Below are 16,131 nucleotides of genomic sequence, written 5' to 3'. Positions count from 1 at the left end.
CTGGTCCCGGTGACTTATCCAACTTAATGCTTTCCAAAAGCTCCAGCACATCCTCTTCCTTAATATCTACATGCTTAAGCTTTTCAGTTTGCTGCAAATCATCCCTACAATCGCCAAGATCCTTTTCTGTAGTGAATACTGAAGCAAAGTTTTAAGTACCTCTGCCATCTCCTCCGGTTCCGTACACACTTTTCCACTGTCACACTTGATTGGCATCTTTATTCTAGCTACTGGTGTTGATGCCAAGTCCCCAACGTTGTTTGTTGTTACCCTTTATGCTCTGTATACGTCCCATCACTTCAAAAACTGTTCAGTTACGAAGAGGTTACTTTTCTATGGTGCTGCTCAGCTTTTGGAAAGGACATCAAAATTCTGGCATTCCTAAAAACTGGAGTATTCTTTGCTTTGCATCTTCAGTTTAAAATTATAGTTTGCCGGTTATTAATCATGGATGCATTGTTAATTATTTCCAGACCAGTTAACTTCTTACCCTGTCCTGGTTTGGTCCCATTAAGCCTTCCATTGATTAGACATGGAAGAGGATTAATATCTGTGAATTTTGGCAGACTTAATTCATGGTTCATTTGAAAACATTTTCTGTAAGTGATCAGTTATGGGATGAAAAGTTTTGGCTTTTAAATTTGGTTTTCTTTTTCAGTAACAGATATCCAAAGTTACAGGATTAAAGATAATGGTAAAGTCGTTGCCCTACTTCACTAACACTGCCCTTTGTGGTTCTACCGCAAGAATGTCTCACACCTGTCCATCAAAGGCTTGTGTGCTGTCAGCTCTTGTCAATCAGGGCAGCATTTGTGTCCCTGCAACTGGTCACAATAAACACGAGTTCAAAAATGAGCAAAATCTGAGGCAGAATCTCTCTTAGTGTATTGCATAACCACAGCGCATTCAACATCATCTAAGCTAATTCAGTCAACCAACCTTCTGCAAGTAAACATACTCCTTTTCGACTCATTTTAGCGATTTTCTTTTGGTGATTGGAGTAACTTGTGGAAAACCCCAGCTACTCCCAGTCCCTCTCCCTTGAGGTTGAGATATGAAATGAAGGTTATGGTTGGTGTTTGGGTGTTGCTATGCAATTACATTTGAAACATATTACTAGAAAAAACTTTGTATTTAACCTTCAACCTTAACCCACTTTTACAGGGGCACTCCTTAATCAAAGCAGTGTGTTAAGAGGAGTACACTGCTGATGGAATTATCCCCAGGCTGTTATTTGGTTCTACTTATCTAATGAAGGAATTTCATTCTTGAGAAAAGTTTTTGTTAGCAAAATTTTGTAGTTCAATCAAACTGGACAAAATGTATTAAAGGTATCTTGCTGGTTTGTATTATGCCCACTCAATCAATAAATACAATCATGTGTTGAGGACAGATAGTATAGAAACCCAAAGAGCAAAAATTGAAGCGGGCACTTATTTTCTATGTTCCTGTAGGACTGGAGAGAACGGTGGATAGATGATGCATTCTGGCGATTGCTCTTTTCTGTCATCCTGTTGGTCATAATCATCTTGTGGAGGCCATCAGCAAACAACCAAAGGTTTGAGTGTCATTTTTGGCAATCCTTTTCCGGGTGCTTTTACTCAAGCTGAGGAATAACAATATTGAGCGTACAGGTGGCACATGGTACGAAGAGTGGGTGAATTGCGGCTGGTGTAAGTGGGCACAGCTGTGCCAACACATAACTTAAGAGGTGGAATATTGTCAAAGTACAGAAGAAAAACTCAACCGGAGAATTATCACCTCTTGTCTGTTGCGAACAGCTGGTTATAAAATGATATAGGCAGAAATGTGTGTAACAGAATGTTCTTTTCTTTCAGTGGGAAATCAGAAAATTTGATAATTTCATTAGGTTATTAGCTCATTGCTTGGCCAGCTGAAACTTGGCCTGTTGAAAATTCTTTCCTTCACTCATTATAAAATGTGGGCTATGGAAACTGGGGAAATATTGATTACTTGTTTGCAAGTGTGTGTGTGTGTGTGTGTTGCACCAACAAATACAAAGTGCATATCCCCACTTGCGCAGAATTGCAGGAGAACGTACAGCACAGGAACAAGCCCTTTGGCTCACGATATCTATTCCAACCATGATGCCAATTTAACTAGTCCCAGCTGCCTGCTTTTCACGTCCTACTTTAGATTATCTCTTGGCTCATAAAAATCGCTATCATAATCTGCATCCAACTCATCCCCAGCAGAGAGCTCCAGGCAACTATTGCTGTTTTTTTTAAAAAAAACCTTGCCTCACAAATCTCTTAAATTGTCCCCCTCACCTTAAAACTGCCCTCCAGTGTTTAACATTTTCATCGTGTCAGAAGGAGTGACTACTTATGCTATCAGATTTGCTTGCATTGTCACTTTCATGGAGCTATGAGTTTGCATCCCAAGATCCCTTTGTACATAAATGGTCCAAAAAGTCATGCCATTTATTGTGCCTTTACATGTGACTTCCTAAAGTGCAGCGCTTAACGCGTAAAAGATAGAACAGTACAGTGCTGGACAGGCCATTCAGCCCATAATGTTGTGCCAATCTTGATGCCAATTTATACTAAATATCCTCTTTCTGTTTCACCATATCCCTCCATTCCCTTCATATTACCTTGTCTGTCTAAAAACCTCAAACTCCACCAAACTGCCTGCTTCCACCACTATCCCTGGTAACATGTTCTAATCACCTACCACTCTCTGCATAGCACAACTTGCCCTCGTGTCACTTTTATTTGACATTTTTACGCTGGGGACCGAGCATTAACCCATAAATTTTGTATTTTATAGTTAAAGTGACAAATTTGTTGCAGCTGTTGAGTGTTTATTTAGTAGGTGGGGCACATTGTGCCTAATAAAGCAAGGTTTGTTGGGTACATTGCTATTTTATTTATCTTGTAATTACAGATAGCTTTAAGCTGCAACTCTTCTATGTATAAAGACAGTAAATGTGAGTGGTAAATTTGGTAATACTGATGTGTAAGAGTGGTCTGAATTTAAAAATTTGTTTCAGTGTATGGCTAAATACTGTTGCAGAGGTCTTATAAAACATTGAAACATAGAAAATAGGTGCAGGAGCAGGCCATTCGGCCCTTCGAGCCTGCACTGCCATTCAGTATGATCATGGCTGATCATCCAACTCAGAACCCTGTATCTGCCTTCTCTCCATACCCCCTGATCCCTTTAGCCACAAGGGCCATATCTAACTCCCTCTTAAGTATAGCTAATGAACTGGCCCCAACTGTTTCCTGTGGCAGAGAATTCCACAGATTCACCACTCTCTGTGTGAAGAAGTTTTTCCTCATTTTGGTCCTAAAAGGCTTCCCCTTTATCCTTAAACTGTGACCCCTCGTTCTGGACTTCCCCAACATCGGGAACAATCTTCCTGCATCTAGCCTGTCCAATCCCTTCAGAATTTTATACGTTTCAATAAGATCCCCCCCCCCCTCAATCTTCTAGATTCCAGCAAGTATAAGCCCAGTCAATCCAGTCTTTCATCATGTGGAAGTCCTGCCATCCCAGAAATCAATCTGGTGAACCTTCTTTGTACTCCCTCTATGGCAAGAATGTCTTTCCTCAGATTAAGGGACCAAAACTGCACACAATACTCCAGGTGTGGTCTCACCAAGGCCTTGTACAACTGCAGTAGTACCTCCCTGCTCTTGTACTCGAATCCTCTTGCTATGAATGCCAGCATACCATTCGCCTTTTTCACCGCCTGCTGTACCTGCATGCCCACTTTCAATGACTGGTGTATAATGACACCCAGGTCTCGTTGCACCTCCCCTTTTCCTAATCGGCCACCATTCAGATAATAAGCTGTTTTCCTGTTTTTGCCACCAAAGTGGATAACCTCACATTTATCCACATTAAATTGCATCTACCATGAATTTGCCCACTCACCTAACCTATCCAAGTCACCCTGCATCCTCTTAGCATCTTCCTCACAGTTAACACTGAGTCATTAATATATATTGTAAACAACTGGGGTCCCAGCACTGAGCCTTGCGGTACCCCACTAGTCACTGCCTGCCATTCTGAAAAGGTCCCGTTTATTCCCAGTCTTTGCTTCCTGTCTGCCAACCAATTCTCTATCCACATCAATACCATACCCCCAATACCGTGTGCTTTAAGTTTGCACACTAATCTCCTGTGTGGGATCTTGTCAAAAGCCTTTTGAAAATCCAAATATACCACATCTACTGGTTCTCCCCTATCCACTCTACTAGTTACATCCTCAAAAAATTCTGAGATCCATCAGACATGATTTTCCTTTCACAAATCTATGCTGACTTAGTCTGATGATTTCACTGCTTTCCAAATGTGCTGTTATCACATCTTTGATAACTGACTCTAGCATTTTCCCCACCACTGATGTCAGGCTAACTGGTCTATAATTCCCCAGTTTCTCTCTCCCTCCTTTTTTAAAAAGCGGGGTTGCATTAGCCACCCTCCAATCCTCAGGAACTAGTCCAGAATCTAAAGAGTTTTGAAAAATTATCACTAATGCATTCACTGTTTGTTGGGCTACTTCCTTAAGCACTCTGGGATGCAGACTATCTGGCCCTGGGGATTTATCTGCCTTTAATCCCTTCAATTTACCTAACACCACTTCCCTACTAACATGTATTTCCCTCAGTTCCTCCATCTCATTAGACCCTCGGACTCCTACTATTTCCAGAAGATGATCTATGTCCTCCTTAGTAAAGACAGAACCAAAATAGTTATTCAATTGGTCTGCCATGTCTTTGTTCCCCATGATCAATTCACCTGTTTCTAACTGTAAGCAACCTACATTTGTCTTAACCAATCTTTTCCTTTTCACATATCTATAAAAGCTTTTACAGTCAGTTTTTATGTTGCCTGCCAGTTTTCTCTCATAATCTTTTTTCCCTTTCCTAATTAAGCCCTTTGTCCTCCTCTGCTGGACTCTGAATTTCTCTCAGTCCTCAGGTATGCCGCTTTTTCTGGCTAATTTGTATGTCTCTTCTTTGGAGTTGATACTATCCCTAATTTCCCTTGTCAGCCATGGGTACACTACCTTCCTTGGTTTATTCTTTTGCCAAACTGGGATGAACAATTGTTGTAGTTCATCCATGTGATCTTTAAATGCTTGCCATTGCATATCCACCATCAACCCTTTAAGTATCATTTGCCAGTCTATCTTAGCTAATTCACATCTCATACCTTCTAAGTTACCCCTCTTTAAGTTCAGAACCTTTGTTTCTGAATTAACTATGTCACTCTCCATCTTAATGAAGAATTCCACCATATTATGGTCACTCTTACCCAAGGGGCCTCGCACGACGAGATTGTTAATTAACCCTTCTTCATTGCTCAATACCCAGTCTAGAATGGCCTGCTGTCTAGTTGGTTCCTCAACATGTTGGTTCAAAAAACCATCCCGTATACATTCCAAGAAATCCTCTTCCTCAGCACCTTTACCAATTTGGTTCACCCAATCTATATGTAGATTGAAGTCACCCATTATAACTGCTGTTCCTTTATTGCACGCATTTCTAATCTCCTGTTTAATGCCATCTTCAACCTCACTACTACTGTTAGGTGGCCTGTACACAACTCCCACCAGCGTCTTCTGCCCCTTAGTGTTACGCAGCTCTACCCATATCGATTCCACATCCTCCCGGCTAATGTCCTTCCTTTCTATTGCGTTAATCTCCACTCTAACCAGCAATGCTACCCCACCTCCTTTTCTTTCATGTCTATCCCTCCTGAATATTGAATATCCCTGAATGTTGAGCTCCCATCCTTGGTCACCCTGGAGCCATATCTCTGTGATCCCAACTATATCATATTCATTAATAACTATCTGCACTTTCAATTCATCCACCTTGTTACGAATGCTCCCTGCATTGTCACACAAAGCCTTCAGGCTTGCTTTTACAACACCCTTAGCCCTTATACAATTATGTTGGAAAGTGGCCGTTTTTGATTTTTGCCCTGGATTTGCCTGCCTGCCACTTCTACTTTTCACCTTACTACTTTTTGCTTCTACCCTCATTTTATACCCCTCTGTCTCTCTGCACTTGTTCCCATCCCCCTGCCACATTAGTTTAAATCCTCCTGAACAACAGTAGCAAATGCTCCCCCTAGGACATTGGTCCCAGTCCGGCCCAGGTGCAGACTGCCCTGTTTGTACCGGTCCCACCTCCTCCAGAACTGGTTCCAATGCCCCAGAAATTTGAATCCCTCCCCCTTGCACCATTTTTCAAGCCACGTATTCATCTGATATATCCTTCTGTTTCTACTCTGACTAGCACATGGCACTGGTAGTAATCCAGAGATTATTACCTTTGTGATCCTACTTTTTAAGTTTATCTCCTAACTCCCTAAATTCACCTTGTAGGACCTCATCACGTTTTTTTTTTTTAACCTATATCGTTGGTACCTATGTGCACCACGACCACTGGCTGTTCACCCTCCCACTCCAGAATGTCCTGCAGCCGCTCAGAGACATCCTTGACCCTTGCACCAGGGAGGCAACATACCCTCCTGGAGTCTTGTTTGCGGCCGTTGAACTGCTTTTCTATTCCCCTTATAATTGAATCCCCTATCACTATAGCTCTCCCACTCCTTTTCCTTCCCTCCTATGCCGCAGAGCCATCCATGGTGCCATGAACTCGGCTGCTGCTGCCTTCCCCTGATGAGACATCTCCCCCAACAGTATCCAAAACAGTATATCTGTTTAGGAGGGAGATGACCTCAGGGGACTCCTGCACTAGCTGCCTACTGCTATGCTGTTTAGTGGCCACCCATTCCCTTTCTGCCTATGTAGCCTTTACCTGCGGTGTGGCAACTCACTGAACGTGCTATTCACGACTTTCTCAGCATTGCGGATACTCCAGTATGAATCCAGTCGCAGCTCCAGACGCTCAATGCTGTCTGCCAGAAGCTGCAGCTGGACACATTTCCTACACTCATAGTCGTCAGGGACATTGGAAGTATCCCTGATTTCCCACGTGCTGCAGGATGAACAAACCACGGGGCCGATCTCAGCTGTCGTGACCTACCCAACACGCTACAGCCTCGCCGCCTTCCTTGCTTCAAATATAATACCACTGCAGACCATTCTCCTTTTAAAGGCAAGATGATGCAAGTTGGTTTATACTTCTATGGTGTTGCTTTTTGCTATGAAGTGCAATGAATATAGAAATGCTCGTATGTTAAACATTGGCATTTATTTATATAATAGTAATGTGGGCCATGAGTAAATGTGTTCACTTATCTGAATTGGGTGAGGAACTGCATTTACTTTCCAGGAACTAATTATGAATCATTTCAGTGTGTCTAAGGAGATAATCATTTCGAGATGGTTTTAGTGAAAATCTTGCGTCAACTTGATCTCTAATTCACTAACAATAACACAGGATTTAATGCTAACTCAGATTTCCTTTTTGTAGGTTTGCCTTCACTCCTCTTGCTGATGATGATTATGATGAAGAAGTTAAGGAGCCAATGCTTAATGAAGCTTTTGGTAGGCTGCATCTATCAGCTAGCAACTGGGATTTAAAAAAAAAATTAACTCTGAATTGTGGCAGGGCTGGGAAAAAGTCTTTGACCATTTTACGTTAATTTGTAAAATTATCATGTAATGTTAGCAGTTAGAGTTAAGGGTACCAGTTAAAAGTGAGATTGAAAGATTTTATAACTAGAAAAGCCATTGAACAAAGAGCTCTTAAAATTGAGAAACATGGTTATGCATTGTATATTTTTTGCAGAGGGAATGAAGATGCGAGGTACAAAAGCAGAATCCAATGGCACTGCAAAACTAAATAAAGTGGTAAGACAGCAGGAAATCTTGATTTTTAAATAGATTAAACATCTGTAGAGTTAAAGCATTGTAAATAAGGCATATTGTGGGTTCATTTGTTAAGGTGTATAAAGTCTGGACATTTGATTCTTTAATTGCCCAGATAAGGTGATTTCAGATAAAAGAGCAGAGCAATTTAACTTTTCTCGTGAAGAACTGAAGTGACGGCCGCTGAAATGTTTAAATAGTGTGTGTAGTGGAGAGTCTTGCAGATGACTGCCCTGGTTTGCTGTCCCGTTGCTACATTCCATCCCGTGAATCCTGCTACCGCACTCTTCTCTCCTTTACTCCCCTCCCACAAATTTATGTAGTGTTCTCCAGATGTGTACATGACAGGGGGCAAACTTGTGCTTGGAACTGGAAGGGCTGTTCTATGAATTGATTTATTAATTAGACTGAAATTCATCAGAGCTGTTGCTGTTGTTGACAGGATGAAGATCTGAAGTGGGTTGAGGAGAATGTCCCATCTTCCATGGCAGATGTGTAAGTGACTTTTGTCAGCTATTTCAGTGCAGTCTGCCCTGCTCACTCCTCAGTCCTGCTCCATCATTTTGAAAGGTCAGTCTGATCTGTCTTGGCTTCACTTTCCAGCCTTACTCCCCAGCCTTACTCCTGCAGCTCTCAAAACTCTCAGGAACTTGTATGTTGCATCCTTAAATATATTCACTGACTCCACCTCCACAGCCTTGAGGGGCAGGTAATTCTAAAAGTGATGAAACTAATCCTGGTTCTGAAAATTTACCTTTAGCATCAGTTTCCCCTTGAAGGAGAAATGTTTTTTTTACTGTTTCCACACTCCCATAGGGTCATGTTTCAGTAAGATCATCTCTCATTCTTCTAAACACTGATATATAATCCAGATGAGACAAAACTGTACACAATACTCCAAGTCTGATCTCGCTAATACCCTCTATGTAATTAGCAAAGCTTCCCAGTTTCAATACTTGATTTGCCATGCATTTGAAGGCATAACAGAATGAGCTGTGGGAACTTTTGCATTCAAAACTGATGGAAAATCCAAGTGATTTATGTGGAGCAAATTCCTAGTAAAACATCCTTTAGCCAAGTCACTATGGCAAGTGTTTTTTTTTACAATGCTTTCTGCTTTCAACATCTATTGCGTAACAACATCCATGCAGGGACAGACTGCTGGGATGCAAAGCAACATCGAAATTGGATCTGGAGCTTAGAGTGCTTCTGGCTTTCCAGCTGATTTAACAACATTCTTAAGTTCACAAAATCTGAAAAAAAAAATGCATAAAGCCGGATTTGCTGGAACTGTTTCTCTGCACTTGGCAAGCAAATGATGCTGGAGTATGTGACAATAATTCATATGAACAGTATTCTGCTGTACATGGTATTACTGTTCATTAATAACTGAAATTTTGCTAATTCTTTCAGAGCTCTTCCTGCCCTCCTGGACTCAGATGAGGTAATTCACTCCAAAGAAAATATTGTGCTAAGAAGCCTTTGCTAATATATGTGTGGTGTGCTGGCTTGTGTGTGTGGGGAGTGGATATGTGGGGGCATAGAGAATAGGCTAGGACCAGGAAATTGGCAGCATGCGGTGATGTTGGCATGCATGTAGGAAGAGGGTAGTTGCCGTTTTGGAGGCTTTACTCTGCCTGAAAAATACTCACTCCACCTTTTGTGGTCTTTGATGTTTAATATTGATGCTTAGTGGATGAATGCTATTCTTCAAAGGAGCAATCAGAATCCATTGCGTGACCAATTTTCATTAAACAAAATTACGTAGCAGCGGTGAGAACTCTTGAAATGTGATTTATGATCTTATAAGAAGCAGTTTCCCAGCTGCCTGTACCCACCCTACCCAACTCCTGCTCTAGCTCCATAATGTCTGGCCGTGCTCTAGAACTGCTGTATGTATCATCACTTCAGGTGAGCTGAGCTGAGCAGGATGGTGTTTTAGCTTTCAATGTTCATTACATTCAGGGAAATTGTATAGATCATGGAGTGAATCTCTTGCAGTAGCCCTCCATTAATCCTTAGCTGGTCCTGCAGCTACAGGGAATGGGCCCTAAGCAACTAGTGCTTGTCAAATGGAAACAAAATTGAAATAGATAAGCTTGCAATACAAGTAGAAAGAAGGTCAGGACAAACCGAACAAGGCAGATGTCCTTTCCCCAGTGTGTTCTCTCAGTTAGACATGGTTTCTGTGTCTCATGTTTGCTGAAGCAAACATTATGACCAAAGATCCTCCTTTACTTGGAGTAACAGGCAAATGACAGTCCCTACCCAGTACTTTCCAATGGGTCAGCAACATCCTGCTTAATCAGTGCAGAAGTTCTGGTTCATGCACACTTCTGTGACCAAATGGCAAAAGTCAAAAGTCAGGCCAGGTGCTGATATCCTGGCAAGGCCATGATCCGGATGTGGGACAAATTCCCTAATGGCGGATTCGGATGAAAAGGCTGAATCAGCATTGTTATCTGTGTTACAGAGTTGATAATGAGTCATCCATTTAAAATTATCACTGCGGTGGAGGAGGGACTTTAAGATGGTTTTGTTATATGCACAAATGTTGGAATGATGAATTTTTGTCAACAAAATTGACCATTTCACAGTTTGAGGGATAAGTATTGATAAATATGTAAATATTTAAAACAAAGGAAGATGCCAAGCCATGGGAAGAGAATTGAGGAGCAAGATTAATTTTGGATGAATGGGGGAGAGGTCCAGCTTACACTGTTGCACTCCTACCTTCAGCATTCTAAACTTCTGAAAATTTAGAAATAAGACTGTTAATTTCTCTGTTTTGCAGGAAATTATGACCACAAAATTTGAGATTTCGAAAATGGAGTGAAAATGGAATGAAAACACTACTCTTGTATTTGAAGCAATAGCTGTTGAGGAGAGTACACCTTCAGTCTGCACAAAAGCACTGGAATTGTACAGTGTCACATAGTTTCAGTAGGGTTGGGTGGGTGGGAGAGTGTATTTTATATGTTGCTGAAGTTCGATTCTGAATTTTGTTTTTAAAACCAAGTAAGTTATTTTGCACGTACTTGCCATAGATTTGGATGGGCTTATACTTTTTTTTGGGGTAAATCTAAGCTGCTCTACTATAACTATTCTTAACCAAGCTGGTCCACAAAGGATAGGGCAAAAATTGCCCTGTTGCCCTTCCCCATTCCCTTATAATCCATCCTGCCAAATGAAGTGGAAAAGCTGTCTTTGTATTCCAATATTCCTCTAGCCTGCAACATGAAGGCATGGTACTTGTGTTCTGCAGCCACTTGTCAAATGTAGCTCTCAAGTGGGTGGGTTTCCATTGTCCATATTATATGGGATTGTTCCTCCCTGAATTTATTTTGCACACAATTTCTGGAAAAGAGGTGAGCTTTCTAGACACTGGACTGTAAGTTTCCGATTGCTAGCTGTGCTGGCACCTTGAATGGCTATTCCAATTTCATTAGGAATGGTATTAAAATGAAGTTTTGTAAACTTGGTTTGAAACGGTTTAGTAAAACTATCAAGGGGGCTTTATTGTGATCTTGTTTCAGATTAAATAAAAAAAATAGGCTTTAAGTTCTACATCTGTTGATTTATAGTGCATGTGCAGATTTTTATAGTTAAGGACAAAATCAAGCTGTTGTATTTTGTTCTATTGGACCTTCATGTTGAATTCTGAGGATATACTGCTGTTTTTAATGAGTACAACACCAACTTTCATATATTCAAGGTTGAAGACATTAGTGTGATTGAAGACTATTTGTGATAAAGGCAGTCAACACTTGGCACAAAGGCAAGAGTAAAACTGCCAAAATAGGAGGTCCAGCAATATCTGTGTAGGGGTGGGGGGAAGGATTGTTAATGTTTCAAGTCAGGTCCTGAAAACTGAGAATCCTAGGTACAAGGGTAAAAGTAGGAAACTTCCCTGATTTTTGGGGTGTATGGGAGTAGTTACAGTGTACGATCTTCTCACCATGCTGCATTTGTTACCCCTTATTGGAAGTTTGCTTCTCATACAATAACTATTCATCCCTACATCTTGTTTTCTTTCATTTAATTCTTTCATCCTTTGTCTGAAGTGTAGAAGTACTTGTCAGAAGTATGATAGCTGCCTTCAAACTTGTTTTCATCTGACATTGAATCACTTCAGCAGTGGATGCTCTTCTCACCTCCCTGCAAATTAATCAAGTCAGGGTTGCTGAGGCAGAAGGAAGCAACCTCTGTGTGACTCAGCTGAGCGTTCTCAAATGTCCGCTGTGATGGCCAACACTGAATCAAACCAAGTTACACATTAGTCCTGAATTTTCTGTTTTTGCATTTACTTTATGCAGGATTCTTCTCCAACTCTTAGTTCAAAATGTTATCTTTCACATTTCCTTACAACTTGAAAGGCTGTTTGGCCCACTGAGTCTGTCTTTGAGCTTTTCACATCATTTCCATTGCCCCACTTCTTTCCTGTAATTTGTTCTTTCTCGCCTGCCCATTAACCTGTACAATCCCTCCAACTCTTAATACTCCTGCCTTATTTAATGAATAATTTAGTGGCCAGTTACCCTGCCATCTTAATGTGGAAGTGGGGTGATGAGAATTTCTGAAGAAAAGTGATGTATTTATAGGGAGAATGTATAAACTGTACCGACAACACTGGAGGTCAGAATCAAACCAAGACCACAAAATCTGTGAGACAACATTGCTAACTGCTGCACCATTGTCTGTGAGAATCTCCAGCCTGATGCTGTATGGTCAATATCCAACCTGCTTGTTTTCTTGGACATTTTTTAATCATGTTAACTCTTTTTGCAAAATGAGAAGATGTCATTGTTAAGTTTCCTTCGATTTCTTGAAACATTATTAGAACTTTATATCCTACTTCTAAGTTGCTCCTATCTCAAATACAAGCCCATACTGTACAACTTGTTGCTGAATCCTCTTGCCCTTCCAGCATTTGAAGCCTCTACTTTTTTGTCACGTTTCCTTGCTTCAGTACATTCCTGGAATGTTTCCTCCTTTGATTAATTCTGTGATTATCTTCTGAAGATTGTTATTGAAGTTGTCTGTAAGTAATGTATTCTAAATATTAACCACTCATTTTTATTAAAAAAAACAAAGACCTCTTAACAAAACCAGGTGTAAGCAACTTTTCCCATCACATCTGCTGTAAGACCTGCAATAGATCCATGACCACTAAAATTTGGTTTTGACTACTTATATAATGTTCGTGGAAAGATACTTTCAAGAGAACCTATGCCTAGCAATCTGCTCAACTTGAGTTTCCAAGAGATACAAACAGTATCAAAGTGCCTTTAACGTAGCAAAATAAATGCCTTTGTGTATTACACATAATATCAAAGCAAATTGGACACTGATCTGCAATAGCCATTGGCGTATATAATCAAAGTTCAAGCCAGAGGTAATTTTATGGAGTATCTAAAGAAAAGTGTGGTTAATGAGTTTAGTGTCGGTGGGTAGATAAGATGGGTCTTTTAAGAAGAAGGTCGCAGCAGCTAAGTCCATGTGTGGTGGAGTGGTTATGATCTATGATTCTCAAGGTCAATAAATAAACTTACAAAAAACAATAAGTATTATTTTAATTGTGTGGAAGAACAGTTTTAACATCTGCATCTCTTGCACAGCACAAAATTAATATGCTAAAGATCGGTGCCATATTTTTTTTAAATCTTTGGAGATTCTTCTCTGATTAGATGCAAGACAATTTCAATTCTTTATATTGTTGTCAATTACTTTCAAGTACTCCGGAAGTAGCTAAAGTGGGTTTTATCGTAACAGAGATACCCATAATGGGTACAGCAGCACTTCCATTCAAATTTCCTTGTTCCTTTCTTTGAAACAGCTAGGAGCAAGTTTTTACTTAAGTGTGAAGTATAAACTCTAGCAAAGGGGTAGGTTAGACACATCAATGCATCACTAGCACTCATCAGCAGCAGCTAGTTTCTCTTGATGTGTTCTTTAGTGATTTTTATGACTGTGGCACAAAGCAGTAGAACCCTTTTCTATCTACTGTATTAGTTTTTTGGTGTACTACAGGTAGCTTGCCTACATCTATACAGGGGTCCACACGCGTTTGCTGTGTAATTACATTTTCTGAGATATTCTGAATTAGTAGTTTTGCATGGAGTAAAAAAAAATGTATCACACATCTTAAGATTCCCACTGCAAGAGTGTCAAAGGATACATAAGGTGACACTTCAACATATTTCTATCAGATTTCTGAAAGAGCTATCCATTTAATACTAAAGCCTGACTTTTCCCCAAACTGTTGCAGTCTATTTTACATTAATATCAGCTCTTGCATGCAAACCCATTTTTGTTGCATAAAATTAGGAATAGGTCATCTCAGCTTTGTTTATTCACTCATAGAGTTAGATCCTGGTTGATCTTTATGTCTACTTCATTTGTCCTGTTTGTTCCATAGGCGTGATATTTTCCTAATAAAAATCTTGTCCTGATCTCTAAAATGTTAAATGCTGCTACTTCATATTGCCCCTCTTCCTAGCCAGCCTGTTGGGATAAAAGATGGTTTGTTCCACTCTGGTTCTGAGTTGACCAAGGCAAATGTGGGAACCCCAGACTCTCTCACAAATAGGGCAGGGATTGTCATGAGGTAAGTAGTTGAGCAGTTTGCAAGGAGGTGTTTCTTCCATTGATATTGGACTGAAAGTTCTCTGGCCACCGTAGAGCAACTTGAACCAGGGATCCCCATTTCTAAAGTTCTGAGCATTCTGTAAAATATTTTCCTCTGACTATCTGCGAACTTCTTCCCATGACAATGTCAGTTTCAGCAATTTAAAGAGATTCTTGTCATAATTCATTGGGAAAACATTTCCAGATTTCACGTTTAGGATGGTGACCTCCAATGTTAACTGAATTCAGAGGAACTGCTTATATTGGCTAAGTTTATATTTATCATGAATAGGAGACAGAGATGAGCAACAAATATACGTAAATGGGATATAGCATCTGAACAGAGGATAGTTATGCAGACAGTGGATTGTGGTTGTATTTATAGATTTGTAATCTATAAATATTTAATGTATTCAAGATAAATTTTCTTGTACCCTTTGAACAAAAAAAAGTATCAGATCTAGCAGTCATATTGGAAAAAACGTCCGGTAAGATGGCGACGCACTCAGACGCAGCAGCTTCTATGGGGCCAATCAAAGATGTTGTTGACTTCAAACATTTATTATTATCGCAAGACCCTGCTGGATATTAAGAACTTAAAAGTACTGCTGGTCTAACCCATCAGTGAGCTGCTCATTGGCGGAGAAACTGAAGGAATCTGACTTGGTGTGGATCATGTTGCTGCCTGCATCAGACAAGCATCGGAAGAGTTGGTGCGTGAAGGTGGTGTAGAGTATAACAGCAAGTGATCATCTTGGTCACCATTCTTGTGATCACAAGACCCCATTGACATTGTTAATGTGGAATGCTGCAAGTCCAATTCGCTGGTTCATTGGCAGACAGTGGGGAAGGTGTGTGGCCTTGGTTGTAGTGAGGACTGGGCCTCGAGCCATGGTGTCACCTGTTTACAGCAGGCCAGAAAAGAGATATCGAGGTGGGTGTGCTCCACCGAAGGTGTGGCACGGTCAGAGTCAATGCTGCCCATTTCCTCTCCCACCCCCCGGTAATTGCTAGGCAGAGGACAAGCCATATTGTGTTCAACTGCACACTGCTGCAGCATTCATCAACTCAGGGACTTGGACTATATATTTTTTTGTGTGACTGTATTCACCGCTATCTTACATGTGCTTTGTGTGCCTTGTGCTGTTGGTCATCTGTTTTGCACCTTGGCCTCAAGGCAACGCTATTTTGTCTGGCTGTTTTCATGTATGGTTGAATACCAATTGAACTTGAACTACATGTTTTGGGTTGCTTGTTGAGGAAAATAGAGCTTGGTTCTTGTGGTCTTTCTAACATCCAATAGTCATACAATAAATAGGTTGTACCAGACAGTGTTGAGACAAACCTGACTTGTATGGTTGTGAATGGTAGGGATGACATTTTTTTGCAATTGTACTTCCTTGAATGTTTGCTTGAAACTTGAAGTCAAAATCCAGTTTTCAGTACTTGTGTTTTAAACCTTAGCACCTCTGTGATAACCAAAGGTAAATTTAAAAAAAAATTAACTTGTACCACTAGGGAAGGACGGAGGAAACAAGCTTCTGAAATAAAATATTCAGAATCAACGTGTTTGAGCTGAGTTGTTAACAACGAATACATAACTTTTAATTGCTTTAACTATCAACATACATGGATAATTTTGTGGGATGGCGATGTGGGGCTTTGAGGCAGGGAAATGATGG

The 16,131-nt window shown here is 40.5% G+C and overlaps 1 protein-coding gene across 1 annotated transcript in view; it reads left to right on the top strand.

Annotated features, from left to right (window-relative positions):
- LOC140201036 (transmembrane protein 87A-like) overlaps positions 1-11,383 on the top strand; it is a 62,045-nt gene extending 50,662 nt beyond the window's left edge. Inside the window, exons 15-20 of the mRNA XM_072264665.1 lie at positions 1,455-1,558; positions 7,425-7,498; positions 7,743-7,804; positions 8,265-8,317; positions 9,236-9,266; positions 10,617-11,383. Coding sequence (XP_072120766.1) covers positions 1,455-1,558; positions 7,425-7,498; positions 7,743-7,804; positions 8,265-8,317; positions 9,236-9,266; positions 10,617-10,658 — 366 coding nt within the window. The 3' untranslated portion in view covers positions 10,659-11,383. The remainder of the gene's footprint in view (positions 1-1,454; positions 1,559-7,424; positions 7,499-7,742; positions 7,805-8,264; positions 8,318-9,235; positions 9,267-10,616) is intronic.
- Positions 11,384-16,131: the final 4,748 nt, after the last annotated feature.

Source organism: Mobula birostris, chromosome 1 (genome assembly GCF_030028105.1).
Source record: "Mobula birostris isolate sMobBir1 chromosome 1, sMobBir1.hap1, whole genome shotgun sequence".
Classification (NCBI taxonomy): domain Eukaryota; kingdom Metazoa; phylum Chordata; class Chondrichthyes; order Myliobatiformes; family Myliobatidae; genus Mobula; species Mobula birostris.
Note: the sequence above shows the minus strand (reverse complement) of the source record. Positions and strands in the feature narration are given on the sequence as shown.